This window comes from Rhincodon typus, chromosome 30, assembly GCF_021869965.1.
Source record: "Rhincodon typus isolate 14 chromosome 30, sRhiTyp1.1, whole genome shotgun sequence".
Taxonomy (NCBI): Eukaryota; Metazoa; Chordata; class Chondrichthyes; order Orectolobiformes; family Rhincodontidae; genus Rhincodon; species Rhincodon typus.
The window spans coordinates 4,222,690-4,238,369 of NC_063361.1; the positions used below are offsets into that span (position 1 = coordinate 4,222,690).

The 15,680-nt window shown below is 42.9% G+C and overlaps 1 protein-coding gene across 1 annotated transcript in view; it reads right to left on the bottom strand.

Moving 5' to 3' along the window:
- LOC125486544 overlaps positions 1–15,680 on the bottom strand; it is a 96,857-nt gene that overhangs the window by 29,091 nt on the left and 52,086 nt on the right. The window contains exons 2-4 of the mRNA XM_048614385.1: positions 8,968–9,958; positions 7,991–8,179; positions 4,383–4,521 (exon numbers count right to left, since the gene is read on the bottom strand). Coding sequence (XP_048470342.1) covers positions 4,383–4,521; positions 7,991–8,179; positions 8,968–9,958 — 1,319 coding nt within the window. The remainder of the gene's footprint in view (positions 1–4,382; positions 4,522–7,990; positions 8,180–8,967; positions 9,959–15,680) is intronic.

The window sequence follows — 15,680 nt, forward strand, 5'->3', positions numbered from 1 at the left end:
ATGAAAAAGGAAGGTGGTAGTATTAGGGAACAATTTAGTTGGGGTGGTGGCGTTGTGTGGGGAAATGCTGTTGTCTATGAATGAGAGCAGAGTTCTGATGGTTGTGTTGTCTGACAAGATTTCAGCGTGTTACTTAGGGCTAGACAGGAGCTTGGAATAATAGGACAAGATTCCAGCTGTTTTGGTCCATATGGGCATCAATTACATTGGTTGTGCTAAGAAAGTGGTTCTGCTGAGAGAGAATGAGCAGCCAGGGACTCAATCAAAAGGCAGAACCACAAAGATATTTATCCATAGAATACTAACTTAGCAATGTAAATTAACATAAGGTAAATAAGATTAAAGTGTTGAGTGTGTGGCTCAACAAATGGTGTATGATGAATGGGTTTAAACTAAAATGTATTGCCACCAATACTGGGGACAGGGAAAGCTGCACTGTTGGCATAACTTTCTCTTCAGCCACACTGAGGATCAGTATATTGATGAATTATATAAAAGGTGTTGTGTGTGGTGGGGGGAGGCTTTAAGCTAATAGTGAAGGGAAGGAATAAAGTGAGGGGATATTTGGAATGTTAGAGAAAGGAAAATGCCATAGTGTAAAATATCAATGCAAATATTGATTACCAAACTGTGATAAGAGGGGAAAGAGTGTGCAGACATTTGAGATCAAATAAAAATGGTCAGAGTGGGGTAAAATGATTTTAAAATTGACAGAGCAAATAGAAATAAATGAGCATGCTATTACAAAGAAGTGGTTGCAAAGTGACCAAGGCTTAGACCTGTGTATTCAAGGTTTTTGATATTCATTATTTAGGAGCAAAGTGATATGGATAGAAAGCAGGAATATGGCATTGAGTTAGATGATCCACCATGGTCACACTGAATAGTGGAGCAGACCCAGAAGGCTGAATGGCCTACTCTTGTTCCCAGTTTCTCTGCTTCTATGTGAAGGAAAAGGAAGTGGATTAGCTCTATTATTCAAGGATAAGATTTGCAGCCTCTAGTTGTGGCAGAATGTCTGTGGTTGTGGCACAATAGTTAGGGTGATGGGTTAGAGATCCATTGGGGTTTCCCCAAAGGTTCCGATCCTGCCGACTATATTTCCTTGTTAAATGTTTTAAGGCAAAGGTAGATTTTTGAACAGTAAAGGAATTAAGGGTTATGGTGAGCGGATGGGTAAGTGGAGCTGAGTCCATGAAAAAAATCAGCCAGGATATTATTGAATGTCGAATCAGGCTCGACGAGCCAAATAGCCTACTCCTGCTCCTATTTCTTATGTTATCAGTACAGCAGTGAGAAATGATTTTGGTTCAGAAGATCAAGATGTAGAATCAGATTAGATGGAGATAAGTAGCAAAGGAACAAAGTCACTGGTGGGGCTAATTTGCCATTCCACCAACAGTCATGCTTTATTACAGTTTATTGTGGATTGTAAGAAGAGTACTGCAATAATCATGGGTGATTTTAATCTTTATTTAGATTAGATGGATTCAGTTAACAAAAGTAGGCTAATTCTTATAGTATAATGAGGACAGTTTCTTCAAACAAAACATTCTGGAATCTACCAGGCAGCTGATAGACAGACTAATTAATGAGCTCATAGTAAAGGATTTTCTAGGTAAGAGTTATCATAACATGGTAGAATTTTAATTTGATGGATTATGAATAAAATTATTGTCTTGTAAATAAAGCTAATTAAAAGGGGACACAGACATAGTTGACCAAAGTAGAATGGGCAAAGGTAGGACAGCAACAGCAAACATTTAAGGAGATATTTTATAACTCTCAACAATCATACATTCCATTGAGAAATAAAAAGGAAAAAGGATGCATTGTCTACAGCTAACTCAGGAAGATAGGGAGGTGTCATTTTAAAGCAAAAGTTGTACAATTCTGTAAATATTAGTGATACACTAGAAGATTGAAAGTTTTAGAACACAGCAAAGGATGACTAAAAAAATGTGAGAAATTAGTGTACAAGAGAAAACAAGCAATAAATATAAAAGCAGATTCTAAAATCTTCCACAGGCACATAAAAAGGATGAGAGTAGCTAAAGTAAATGATAGTCAATTAGACGATCAGATTGGCAAGTTGATGAGGAACAAGGAAATGACAGAGACTTTGGAAGATTATTTTGTACCTGCCTTCACACTAGCCAAAACTAGAAGCATTCCAAACATTGTAGAAAATCCGTTGCAAAACGTTGACAATCCCTGAAGCTGACCTACATCCTAAGATCTTCCTGGAAGTGGCTGCAAAGATAGTGAAGTGGTCTTCTTGAATGGTATAGGATTCCAAGGAAGCTTGTGAAAGTAAATGTCATCATCAGAATCCTATATCTTTCAATAAGATCACCCCTCACTCTCTTAAACTTCAAGAGCATAGGTTTAACCAGCTCAAGTATGATTGGCAGAGCAGGCTCTATAGGCTGAACGGACTCCTCCTCCTCATATTTCTTATCATCTTTATATTCAGTCTTCCAGTGCTTTGTGGGTCTCACAAATTCTTCGATATAAAATGACTAAAGGAAGTTTTCATTTGATCGTAGGGTAAGGGCATTGCGGGCATTTATTGCCCACTCCTAACTTTCCCATGGGCAATGAGGAGTAAACCACATTCTATGAGTCTGGAGTCTTATGGAGGTCAAACCAGGTAAGGATGGCAGATTTCCTTTTCTAAAGGACATTAATCAACCAGATGGGTTTTTACAACAATCAATTGTGGTTACATGGTCACTATTAAATCAGTTTTTGTTCCGTATCCTATATTTTTATTGAATTCAAATTTTGCTATTCGCCCTGGTGGGATTTTCACTTAGAACCCAGGAAAGGGGCCTGGGGTTCTGCATTACAGTCTGGTGACATTACCATTATGCCTCCACCTCCCAGTGGTTTTGTGTATTTTTCACAATACAGCATTAATCATGTAAGGTTAACACTTACAGAAGAGGCCATTCTGCCCACTGTGCCTGTCCCAAGTCTTTGGAAGGGCCATCCAGCTGGTCCCACACCCCTTTTCTTTCAGACGAAACCTGCAAATTGTCCTCTCCAAAGACCCAACCAATTCCCTTTAGAATGCTCGCTTTGACTATCCTTCCAGGCAGTGCATTTCAGATGACTGCAACACAACTTAGGGAAATTCTCTCCTCATCTTCCCTCTTGTTCTTTTTTTGTCAGTTACCCTAAATTCATGTCCTCTGGTAACTGGTCCTTCTGCTACAGGAAACAGCTTTTCCCTGTGTATATTGGAACACTTTATATTTGCGAACATTACTTTATGTTCCTTTAACCTGCTCTCCTTTAAGGAAAAAAGTCCCTATATCTCTAGTCTTTTGCCCTGCAATACTGCAGCACGGATGGTCAAGTGGAGAGTAGCCACCGGGTGACATCTCCTTTGTTAGCCATCCTCAGGTTTAATCCCCATTGGCTAAATATATGGGAGGGATATGGGCCAGGAGCAGGCAGGTGGGATTAGTTTAGGTTGGAATTATGTTCGACATGGACTAGTTGGACTGAAGGGTCCGTTTCCATGCTGTATGACTCTATGACTCTACAGAGTGGAACTGTTGCATTCCTAGAAATTGCAAAAGGAAACATCTTCAGTGCTTCCTGAATTAATATTAGGTTACAGGCTTATAATCGTAATGAAAAACATAATGTAGATTATAGGAGGAGAGCAGAGGGAGCCAGATAAACCACAGCACATGAAGAGAGAGATTTGGACTGGGAGATGGAGCCATGAGTCTTGGTTGAAACACAATGAGTTCACACGGGGGAGGCTGTGTTGGATGAAGGAGGGGATAAAGGAAGAAACGTTAAGGAAGCAGTGGCAATAATAGTTTCTGCACAATTTTACGAAATCCAAGAAATCTACAGAACACATATCACTATCTGCTAGGTGGAGTGCTAACAATTAGCTAACAACAACTTGCATTAGATAGCGCCTTTGAGGAGTGATTGGCAAATAAAATCTGCAAGCCACATAAAGAGATCATGATTCACTCGACCAAAACCTTGGGAAAAATGGTGGATTTTAAGGATAATCCTGAAGCAAAGATGGATGGGTAGAGAGGCGGAGAGGTTTAGGAAGGGATTTCCAGAGTTTGGGGTCCAGGCACCTTCAGGTGTGGCCACCAATACTGGAGCAATAAAACCAGGAGATCAGATATCTTGAACGGCTGTAGTGATGGGGGAAGGTTAGAGAGCTAGGGAGAGATTTAAACATGCGAATGAAATTTTAAAATCAAATTTAAGATGGTGCTGCTATCTGGGAAGCATTGTTTAAGGAGAATAAGGAGAAACAAACTAGGGAAAGGCAACTCAAGACAAACAAAGCTCAAAGGGAAGAATTGACAGAACAAATCATCAGAAGGAGTGATTACCTGAGTCGGGTGATTCTCACTGAACGGTGTGGATTGAGAGTTGGGGATATAGCTAGCCAATGGGGAACAACTTCCCTGCTGGCTTATTTCAGACAAGAAAGAAGAGTTGATGTGTGGTGTTGAGGAAATCCACAGCTTGCTAAATAAATAAAAGAACATGTTAGAATCTCAGCTGCAGCCAATGGTCTAGTCAGTTTGACCACCTGAATATCTACAATTATAGCATTCTGTTTGACGATTGGGCTAGCCAGGCTAAAGAAGTTTCCTCAGAGCCGCAGATGCTCTGAGAAAGTTTAAACCAGTTGGTTTAAAATGTGTTATCCAGAGTGAGCAGTCTGGATTACTTTTTACTTTCTCTCGTTGCACCCAGGCTGCTTACATTCTGCCCCGAAGTATAAACACAATGTTGATGGATCACATCACGGGCATCTAGAGACCAAAGATATCAGCTCAGAAAAAGAGATAAACAAATTAAACCAGTTTAATGAATCACAATGAGGTTTATTTGCATTATGAAGTGGTTTTTTATGTTCCCCGTCACATTAGAAACCTGACAACACTTGGCATGATACGTTTCTACTCATCCCCAGAATGTTTACCATTTTGCCCAAGGAGCTGTTCTGTACTTCTGAATCTGAATCTGGATGATGAGTGTTGGAAAGCCTTCCAGCTCAGTACACATTGGTCACCAGTTGTGCCTATCAGCCTCACTGGATACGGATCAGAAGCAGGAATGCCACCCCTTCCCAATAGTGGGAAGACAGGGACATGTTGTAAAACCCAGCTGCTGCCATATCTGGCGTCAAGAAGGACAACACAAATGGGAACCCAGGCTGGTGTCTTTCTGATTTATATTTTTCTGTAACAAACATAGAATACAGAATATAGAGCAGTACAGCACAGGAACAGGCCCTTCAGCCCACCATTTCTGTGCAGACCATAATGCCATTGGAAACTAATGCCATCTGCCTGCACGTGGTCTGTATCCTTCTTCATGCGTTTGGTTAAATCTCAAATGTTACTATTGTATCTGCTTCTACCATTTCCCAAGGCAGTGCATTCCAGACACCTACTACCCTCTGTGTAGAGAAAACCTACCTCGCCCCCATCATAGAATCCCTACAGTGTGGAAGCAGGCAATCCCACCCATTGAGTCCACACCAACCCTCCAAAGAGCATCCTACCCAGACCCACACACCCTAACCTACCCCTGTAACCCTGCATTTCCCATGGTTAAACAACAAAGCCTGCACATCCCTGGACACTATGGGTAAATTAGCCTGGCCAATCCATCTAACGTGTACATCTAAGGACTGTGGGAAGAAACCCACGCAGACACGGGGAGAACGTGCAAACTCCACACAGACAGTAGCCTGAGGGTAGAATCAAACCCGGGTCCCTGGCGCTGTGAGGCAGTCATGCGAACCACTGAGCCATCATGGTAACGTTGCTTGATTAGTAATTCAAAGTCTCCAACTAATGTTCTGGGGAACATGGGTTTGAATCCCACCATGTTGATGGCGAAATTTGAATTCTATAAAAACCCGGAATTAAAAGCTAGTCTAACAGCAACCAGGTAAGCATTGTTATTTATTGTAAATACCCATCTGGTTCATTATTGCCCTTTAGGGAGGAAGTCTGCCATCTTTACTTGGTATGGCCTACATGTGACTCCAGACCCACAGCAAGGTGGTCGACTCAGAAGTGGCCGAGCACACTACTTAGTTCAAGGGCAGTTAGGGATCAGCTACAAATGTTGGCCTTGTCAGTAACACCCACATCCTATAAATGAAAAAAAAAACTTGTGATTTACATGAATCTCCTTATACTTCAGGGAGACCTTTGGGAAAAGAGTTCCAGGATTTTAATCTAGTGACAGTGGATGTCTCAGAGCAGATTTTTCTGCAGATGTCAAGCGTGCCACCTGCTGGCTGGAGGGCCAGTGAGAGGCTGATGCTGCCTTTGCCAGGCAAGGCCCACTGACCCACAAGCCAAACAGGCACTGGCAAGACCACCAGTTGGAATCAAGACCCTGACAACAGAAATACAATCTCCCACTCCACCCCTAGTAAAATCTGTTAGCCAGTCAAGGAATGGCGGCTCTTCAGCTCAGCAGTGCCACAGAAGATGTGATGACTGCTGCAGGAAATGTGACCTACAGGACCAGGAGGACAAGGGACAGAGTGTTTTGGGGTCTTAAGGGCTTCAATGGGCAGTTGGGTGCCAAAGTTGACTATGGGCCTCAGCGACCAGAACTTAATGTTGGCAGAGGCGAGAAAGAAGGGAGAGGTTTGGTTTTGCCACAATCAAGTTGAATTATATGTCATTCCCACTCTCCAGTCCCATCATCCCTAGGAGCAGAAGACCATCTGTATCTCCAAGTCAAGATGGTGGCTTGGAGGGGCACAGTCATACTGTGGTGTCTGCTAACCTTGTTCTTCCAGATGGTACAGAGTGCGGGTTTAGATGGCGCTGTTGATGACTTGCTGCAGTGCATCCTGTAGATGGCACACACCGTACGTTGGTGATGGAGGGTGTGAATGTTTAAGGAATAGCTAAGGATGGCAGATTTCCATTCCTAAAAGACAAAACTGAATCAAATGAGTGTCATTATTTTCTTCATTTTTGTAACTTTGATTTGATTAATTTTGCTGAGTCTCTGTCCCTGATTTAATCATGCTTTTCTTTGGGATTTCTGACTTCCCCGCAAATGTCAATACTACTTGTCAGCCTGGTAAGATATTCAACTAACACCCCAAGAGCCTCAAGGCATTAAAGATTGCAGAGATCTTGGTGTTCAAAAAGTAAGAGAATAACAAAAGTAAATACGGACCCTTTGGGGATTAGACCGGAAGAATTATTATGGGTAAAAATCAAAATATTTTGTTAACTGTTTTCACAGTAGAAGACACAAAATCATAGAATCAGAATCCCTACAGTGCAGAAAGAGTCCATTTGTCCCATCGAGTCTACATCAAACCTCCCTGAAGAGCATCCCACCCAGACCTATCACCCCAGCCTATCCCCACATTTACTATGGCTAATCCACATAACCTGCACATTCCTGGACACTACAGGACATGGACAGGAACATGGGTAGGAAAGATTTAGAGGGGTATATACATGAATGGGAAAGGTTTGGAGGGATATGGGTCAGGAGCAGGCAGGTGGGACTAGTTTAGTTTGGGATTATGTTCAGAATGCACTGGTTGGACCGAATGGTCTGTTTCCGTGCTCTAGAACTTTATGACTCTATGACTATGATATGGGCCAAATGCAGCCAAATGAGACTGGCTCAGTTTAGGAAATATGGTTGGCATGGATGAGTTGGACCGAAGGGCCTGTTTCTGTGCTGTATGACTCTATTACTCTGTCTCAATGGACCTATTGGGAGCTTTCCTGGTTTTCCAGCTAATATCCTATCATTCACATTTTCCCCATTCGGGTCATTACAGCAGCCCACACCTGACTTCAGCTGGTGCCCAAATTTCCAACAAGCACCAAAGTCAAACGTTCTATAGGCAGCAATGTAGCATTGTAAGGCTTCTAATGCAAACATCCACCAGCAGTTCATTTGAAGATAAGGGAACATGCAACGCGGCACCAACCTTCTGGAGTCAAATGTTTGCTGTTCATTTTTTAGAGACCGTAGTTTTACAGCAAAGGCTCCCAGCAGTGTGAGGAATAGGAAAAGAATGAGCAAGCATGCCCCAATCAATATACATGTGAGCTGAATCTCCGTAAGAACTGATTGACAGCGCTGTCCTTTGTACCAAGTGTGTTCCTTCTCACTGCACCTAGTCGCAAAGGGAAAGAGTTAGAAGAATGGGCATGAATGATGGGCATCTGAAAACAATGAAACAACGGTGTGATTTAAAGATTTAATTAGATTAGACTGGACTGCATTGGATAGAACTGGGTTGAATGTGATTGAAATAGACTGAACTAGGCAAGAGTGGACTAGATTGGACTAGATTGGATGGGTCTGGCAAGATTAGATGAGGGTGGATTGGATCAAGTTAGGCAGGATTAGGTTAGGTTTTCTGGGAAGCCCAAGACCTCCCATTTTACTTTATTTTCCCATTATTGCAGACAGAGGTCAGGAACATTGGAATGTTATTATTACTAGTAAAACAGTGTGACAGTTTCATTAATTAAGTCAAAAACCCAAAGACTTATGGATGCTGGAAATCAGAAACAACATCAGAAATTGCTGGAAGAACTTAGCAACAGAATTGCTTCATTCTGATGAAGGGTCACTGAACCCAAAACATTAACTCTGCTTTCTCTCCACAGATGCTGCCAGACCTGTTGAGTTCTTCCAGCAATTTCTGATTTTGTCACTAGCTAGGTCAGCATTTATGTGCAATTCATGTTGGTCTAACCAGTTACATTCACATCCCATGGATAATGAAAGGAAACTAAATTCCCAACCAGCCTGTGGAAATAGGGAATGAATGAAGGGCAGAGAGAAAGTCGTGGGTGATCAGTTTCAGATTATTGGGATTGTGATAATGTCTATGGCTTCAGGAACAGGACAGTGTTTATTTTGAAACAAAGTTGAGTATTCAGAAGAGTTTCATACCTGCAAAACACGCCAATGTTTTCGATGACTCCGCATTTACCTCCATTCAAACAGTAATCGGGAATCACTTCACATACAGACAAACAGGAGTTGTTTTCACGGATATATCCTGGATTACAAACAATCCAGGAATCATTTGAGCTCTGATCTGTATTTGGCTCAGGGACCATTGCTGGTTTGATTGGCCAATGGCCATTTGATATCTTTCGTGTTCTGGTTGATGTTCTCTCTGGAACTGTCTTATTGTTGTTCTCCCTCCTGCTGTCTACCAACAGCCCATCTGTTGAAGACATGGACTCTTGGAAACTGATGATGGATTTTGTTGGGGTGGTAGAGTCCTGTGCTGGCCAAGGATTTAATGTGTGAAGTGTAGTCAAGCTGTTTTCTGGTTGATTTTCTTTGGTAGCAGGAGTTACCAAGCTTTTGTATCTTTCAGTGATTCCTTCAATTTCCGACCCGATTATCCTTTGGGATTCAGGGTCAGTTCCATTACGATCAGGCAGCTGTTCACGCATGTCACCACTTCCCTCTGTTGCCTCATTGAAAGTGGGAACAAAAGGACCATTTGAGAGAAACCTAGAATTTAAATTTGGGCCTTTCATATCCTGAGGAGATGAGTTTGAAATGCTCAGAAATCCAGGGTCTGGTGTAGCATCAACAGCACAGCCGTTGGATATGAATGTGTCAGAGTTCCCAACCTCATTATATTCTTTGTCTCCATTTCCATAGGGATCTTGTGGAACAGGGTCAGGTAAGATCCTAGTTATGTCGAGAATGGCATCTCTGTTCCCGGCTTGTGATTTGTGAACGGCTAAGGTTTCAAACTGAGGACTTTCGTCAAAAACAATTGGTTCTTCCAAGTAGAGATGGTCAACGACAGCAGGGTTGGGCATGTACTGAGAATGGACAGACTCATAGGTCACACCTGGTGAGTGTTCTGCAGACTGCTGCCCTCCACTGTAGGAGACCCTGTCACCAGAGGCTCCAATACCTGTTCAAAATGACAGCATCAAATACAGGTGGTATGTCCACAGATCCTGTGTTTTATCTCAAACATAACAAGTGGCTTGGGGGTGGGTCATAACCAGGCTTTTGACTTGACTGGTTGGGATTTTGCATTTGCGGGCATAACATGTGACTGTGTGACCATGTGACAGCAGGATAAAGATTTGGGGAGAGGACAGGGGACTCGCAGTTTGAGTATTGCTCCTTAGGAAGGCCAGCATGGAGCCAATTAATCCAATAGTCTTCTCTTGTGCTGTAATAATTCTACAACTCCGTGGTGACATTTGCCTCCAGTTTTTAAATCATTTGAGTCACTGTGAGAACCTCGTCACAATGTGGCTGAAAAACTTTCATTCTGGAAACTGTTCCACCCTTTGAAACTCTGGCCCTGAAACTTTCATGGGTAGCAAATGACATCAGTTGGCTTTCTGCCAGGGGAGGGTACCCACAGTATAAGCTGCAATATTGCTTCCCTCTCCTGTATTCCACAGTTTTTACAAAAAGCCTGGCAGAGTTAGAAATGCTCCAAGTTGATTGAGAGCAGACAATGCTAATTGGACTTGTATTTAATGGCTGGGTCCTCCTCCTTTCCCTCAGGGATCTGGGGGGGAGGGTGTTGCACACAGCGGTCCCATATAACTACAGATTGTGTGGGTAACGGACTCCCAGCCCACCTGTCTGTTTTGCAGCGCTGTGGAGTCTATAGCCCATGTGTATATTAGTTATGGGTGTTTGCACTCTCTTTTCAGTTATTTGAAGAAACTTTTCCTATGTTTTCGGCTGCACTTCAGCCTCACGCTCCTGATCTTTGGGTACCCAGCACAGAAGGGGGGAGGGGGTGAGGAGAGGGTGGGCAGATTGGAGGATCTCCTCATGGGTCTGCTCCTGGGCCTGGCCAGGCTAGATATAAACAGGAACAGGCAATGGGCCATGGAGGGGGCCATTTCTGCCCATTGCCTGCCCCTCTTCTGCAGTTGTGTTCATGCCTGGGTGTCCTGGGAGAGGGAGCAGTGGTGTTTATAAATGCTCTCGATTCCTTCAGGGAGAGGTGGGCACTGCGGTGGGGGGGGTTGGTTGAGGGGGTGGGGGGGTTGTGATCAAGTGCTTTATTCCCCCCTCCAACTCCATTTTGATTTAGCACCGTTCTGCTTTCTCTAACCCTCCCTCACCTTTGCTGGTTCACATTACCCACAATGGGCCTCGTTTGGAAATACCCAATTGGAGTTCTGGTGACAGGTGATAGTTAAAAACAAAAAAAAGCCAGGGTGATTTAGTGGTGGGAAGGCCATTTGGTTCGATGTAAGAGCACTTCCAGATATAAAAAAGGAAATAAAAGAGCTGAGTTCTTCCAGTTCCATTTTTCTTTAGCGCTCTCCCCCACCTTTGGAACTATCACATTGTCCAGAATGGACTCTGCATATAACCTGAGAGAAACCTGAGCCATTTAATGGTAGTGATTAATAGATAAATAATTGCCAAGGGTGATTTGGTGATGGGAAATAAAATGCTCAGTTGTTTATAAGAGCTCTTCTGAATATAAAAATAAGAGTTGGGTTCTTCCCCATTGGGAAGTTAGCTTGAGGACAGGGAAACGGTCCAGAAGGGAAGAATGGAAACTGATGTTTGTGCTAAACTGTAGATCGGCAATAAAACCGTTGTAAATCTCAGAAAGTCCTTTGCTGTCTAATTCAACATATGGATTTTAATGAATAAAAGCCAAACATTACCTCAGTCAGGATTGAATGGGTTAGTATGTAATGACCACATTCATAAGGTATTATAATAGCAAGAGTGGTGGAAATGTGCCCTTCACCTCAAATATCAAACAGCTACCGATTTTAAAATTGTTGCTTAGCGTATCTCCCAATTCACAACTCACCAGTCCCACACGAGAAGACGATTTAGTTTTGATGAATAGTGCACCTTCTGTCTCCTCGTTGAGAAGTTTGCAGTAACAGTGTCCCCTCTCTGACTGCCTGGTTCAGTCTGTGGGTTACCTATCACTCGTATCTCTGCTGATTCACCCAGCTTGCAACCAGTGACATTAGTCAGCACAACAGAAAATGGGATGGGCAATTGGAAACAGAGGTTAATAACACAGCTTGGAAAAACTGTACCCCAAGGTGCTGAAGTCAGGGAATAAGTTGCCAAACAGACATTTGTTGTTGGTTTGGTGGAGTTTTGGAGTTAAGTACAGAAAATTGAGTAAATGATTCACCCAAAACCTCAAAAAGCAATCACAATGTAACAGCAGAACTTCTGACCACTCTGTGTGTGTGTGTGTGTGTGTGTGCTCGAGAGAGAGAATCAGTGTGTATCTCTGTCTGAGACTTTGTGTATATCTGTGTGTGTGTGTGTGTGTGTGTGAGAGAGAGAGATACACATACGCTGATTCTGTCTCTCATACACACACACACACAGAATCTTTCTCTCTATATCTCTGTGTGAGACTTTGTATATATCTGTGAGTGTGTGTGAGAGAGAGAGAAAGAGTCAGTGTGTGTGTATGTGTGTGTGAGAGAGAATCAGTGTGTGTGAGTATCTCTGTGTGAGACTTTGTATATATCCGTGTGTGTGTGTGGGAGAGAGAGAGAAAGAAAAAGAATCTGTGTGTGTGTGTGTGAGAGAGAGAGAGAAAAAGAGTCAGCATATTTGTGTGTGTGTGTGAGAGAGAGCGAGAGAAAGAGTCAGTTTGTATGAGAGAGTCAGTGTGTGCGAGTATCTCTGTATGAGACTTTGTGTGTGTGTGTGTGTGAGAGAGAGAGAGAGAGAGAGAGAGAAAAAGAGTCAGTGTGTTTGTGTGTGTGTGAGAGACAGATTGAGAGAAAGAGTCAGTTTGTATGATAGAGTCAGTGTGTGTGAGTATCTCTGTATGAGACTTTGTGTATATCTGTGTGTGTGAGAGAGAAAGAGTCAGTGTGTGTGAGAGAGAGAGAAAAAGAATCAGTGTATGTGTGTGTGTACGTGTGTGTGTGCGCGCGTGCGCATGCACCTGGGGACATGGGTTTGAATCTCTCCATGGCAGATGATGAAATTTGATTTCAATAAAATAAACCTGGAATTAAATCTAGCCCATTGGCAGCCCCTGTTGAATGTTGTAAAAACCCATCCTTACCTAATCTGGCCTATATAAGACTCCAGACCCACAGCAATGTAATAGACACCTAACTGCGCTCTGAAATGGTCCTATCAAACAACTGGATGGGCAATTAGGGATGGATAATAAATGCTGGCTCAGCAAGAGATACCGACATCCCTTTTTTTTATATTCATATGTGGGACATGAGTTTTGTTGGCCGGCCAGCATTTACTGCCCATCCCTAGTTGCCCTTGAGATGGTGGTGGTGAGCTTTCTTCTTGAACCACTTCAGTCCATGTGCTGTAGGTAGATCCACAATGTCCTTGGGTGGAATTCCAAGATTTTGATCCAGTGACAGTGACAGAGCAACAATATATTTCCATGTCAGGACGGTGAGTGGCTTGGAGGGGAATTGCAGGGGGTGGTTTTCCCATGTAGCTTCTGCCCTTGTCCTTCTAGATGGAAGTGGTCATGGATTTGGAAGATGATAGCTAGAGAGCATTGGTGAATTTCTGCAGTGCATCTTGTAGATAGTACACACTGCTGCTACTGAGTGTTAGTGGTGGAGGGAGTGGATGCTTGTAGACGTGGTGCCAATCAAGCGGGCTGCTTTGGCCTGGAAGCTTCTTGAGTGTTGTTAGAGCTGAACCCATCCAGGCAAGTGGTGAGTATTTAATCAGATTCCTGACTTGTGCCTTGTAGATGGCGGACAGGCTTTGGGGAGTCAGGAGGTGAGTTACTCGCCACAGTATTCCTATACTTTGACCTGCTCTTGTAGCCACTGTGTTTATGTGGTAAGTCCAATTGAGTTTCTGGGTAAATGATAATCCCTAGGATGTTGATAGTGGGAGTATCAGTGATGGTAACACTACTGAATCTAAAGCAGCAGTGATTAGATTGTCTCTCATTGGAGATTGTCATTGCCTGGGATTTGTGTGGCACGAATGTTAGTTGCCACTTGTCAGCCTGGATATTGTCCACATCATGTTACTTTTGAACATGGACTGCCTCAGTGTTTAAGGAGTCGCGAATGGTGCTGAACATTGTGTGCAATTACTAACAAACATCCCCACTTCTGATCATATCATGGAAGGAAGGTCATTGAAACAGCTGAAGATGATTTGGCCTGGAATTTTTTTTTTTAAACAATGCCTTGTCTGTCTGTCTTATGGGTGTCTGTGTTGCCTGTTTGGTGAACATTTGGGGTATGCCTAAATGGTGTGTATGTACCTCTGTGAGAATTACTGTCTGCATTCAACTTTGTCCCTGGCACTTCACAAGGGATTTAAGAAGGTTGAGCTGTGATCTTTGTGATGGACAGGATATTGTGTCAGAAACTCAGCTCAGCATCAAATAGGACAGTGAGTTTCAGACAGTGCAGTCCAGTTTGAGATTGTGCATTCCAATCCTGGGTCAGTTGGTGACTAAGCCTGTGGTGGGATTGAAAGACATACCTTCAATTTTCCCGATGTTAAGGCAGACTGAATGTCAAACAGCCTGATGGTACAAAAAGATCAAGAGAGGTAAAATTGGATGGTAAAGGGGGTACATGTTGTTGAGCCATCTTGCACATGTTCAGAGGATGGGCATCATTTGGGGGAGGAAGCAAAGAAGGTTAAGGGGTCTTCAAGGATTATATTTCTGGGGTTGTGAAGAGAAACCATTACTGGAGATGTTCTGGCTGAAATTAGATCATAAGATCATTCAGCCCGTTGAGTCTGATCCACCATTCGATCATGGTTGATGTTTCTCAACCTCATTCTCCTTCCTTCTCTCTGCAACCTTTGATCCCCTTTTTAATCAAGAGCCTATCTATCTCTGTCTCACATTTCATTTTCTCCCCACTTAGTGCTTTTTGTTGTCCTTTGCTGGTTTTTAAAGACTTCCTAATTCTGTGGCTATCTACTAATCTTCACCACATTGTATGCTTTTTCTTTTACCTTTATGCTGTCCCTGACTTCCCTTGTCAGCCATGGTTGCCTCATCCTCCCCTTGTATGTTTCTTCTTCCCTGGGATGAATTTCTGCTGTGTCTCCTGAATCACCCCAGAAACTCCTGCCATTGGTGCTCCATCGCCTTTCCCACTAGGCTCCCCTTCCAATCAACTCTGGCCAGCTCCTCCCTCATGTGTTTGTAGTTACCTTTACTCCAATTGTAAAACCATTACATCTGATTTCAACTTCTCCCTCTCAATCAGTAAGATTGTAACCAAGAGTAGAACCATGAAGAAGAGATATTGGAGGAGGCTGGTGTAACTTTATCAGAGTGTGATGTTGTCTGTATTTAGAGACAAAGGGAACAGTGCCTGATCAGCGGGAAATCATTAGCAATGTTTGAAAATGTTAAGGTCAGGAAAGGCAGTAGGCTGCGCAACAGATTCCTGGGAATGGAAGTCAGTAGGAGCTGGAAGTGGGATTCATCATCGAAAAATTTGTGGGAAAGTGGGAAAAAGATTTTATTCTCAATTTGATTATTCATTTCTGAATGTGTTCACATGAGCTCTAAGAAAGTCATGTGGTGCAGATAACAAGTCATTTGTAGTGAAGAGTGTTAAACTCAATCTTCAAGTAGTTTATAGCCGGACCTTAGAAGGACGAATGGTAATCAGGCGGTTTCAGCCTGATAGTGT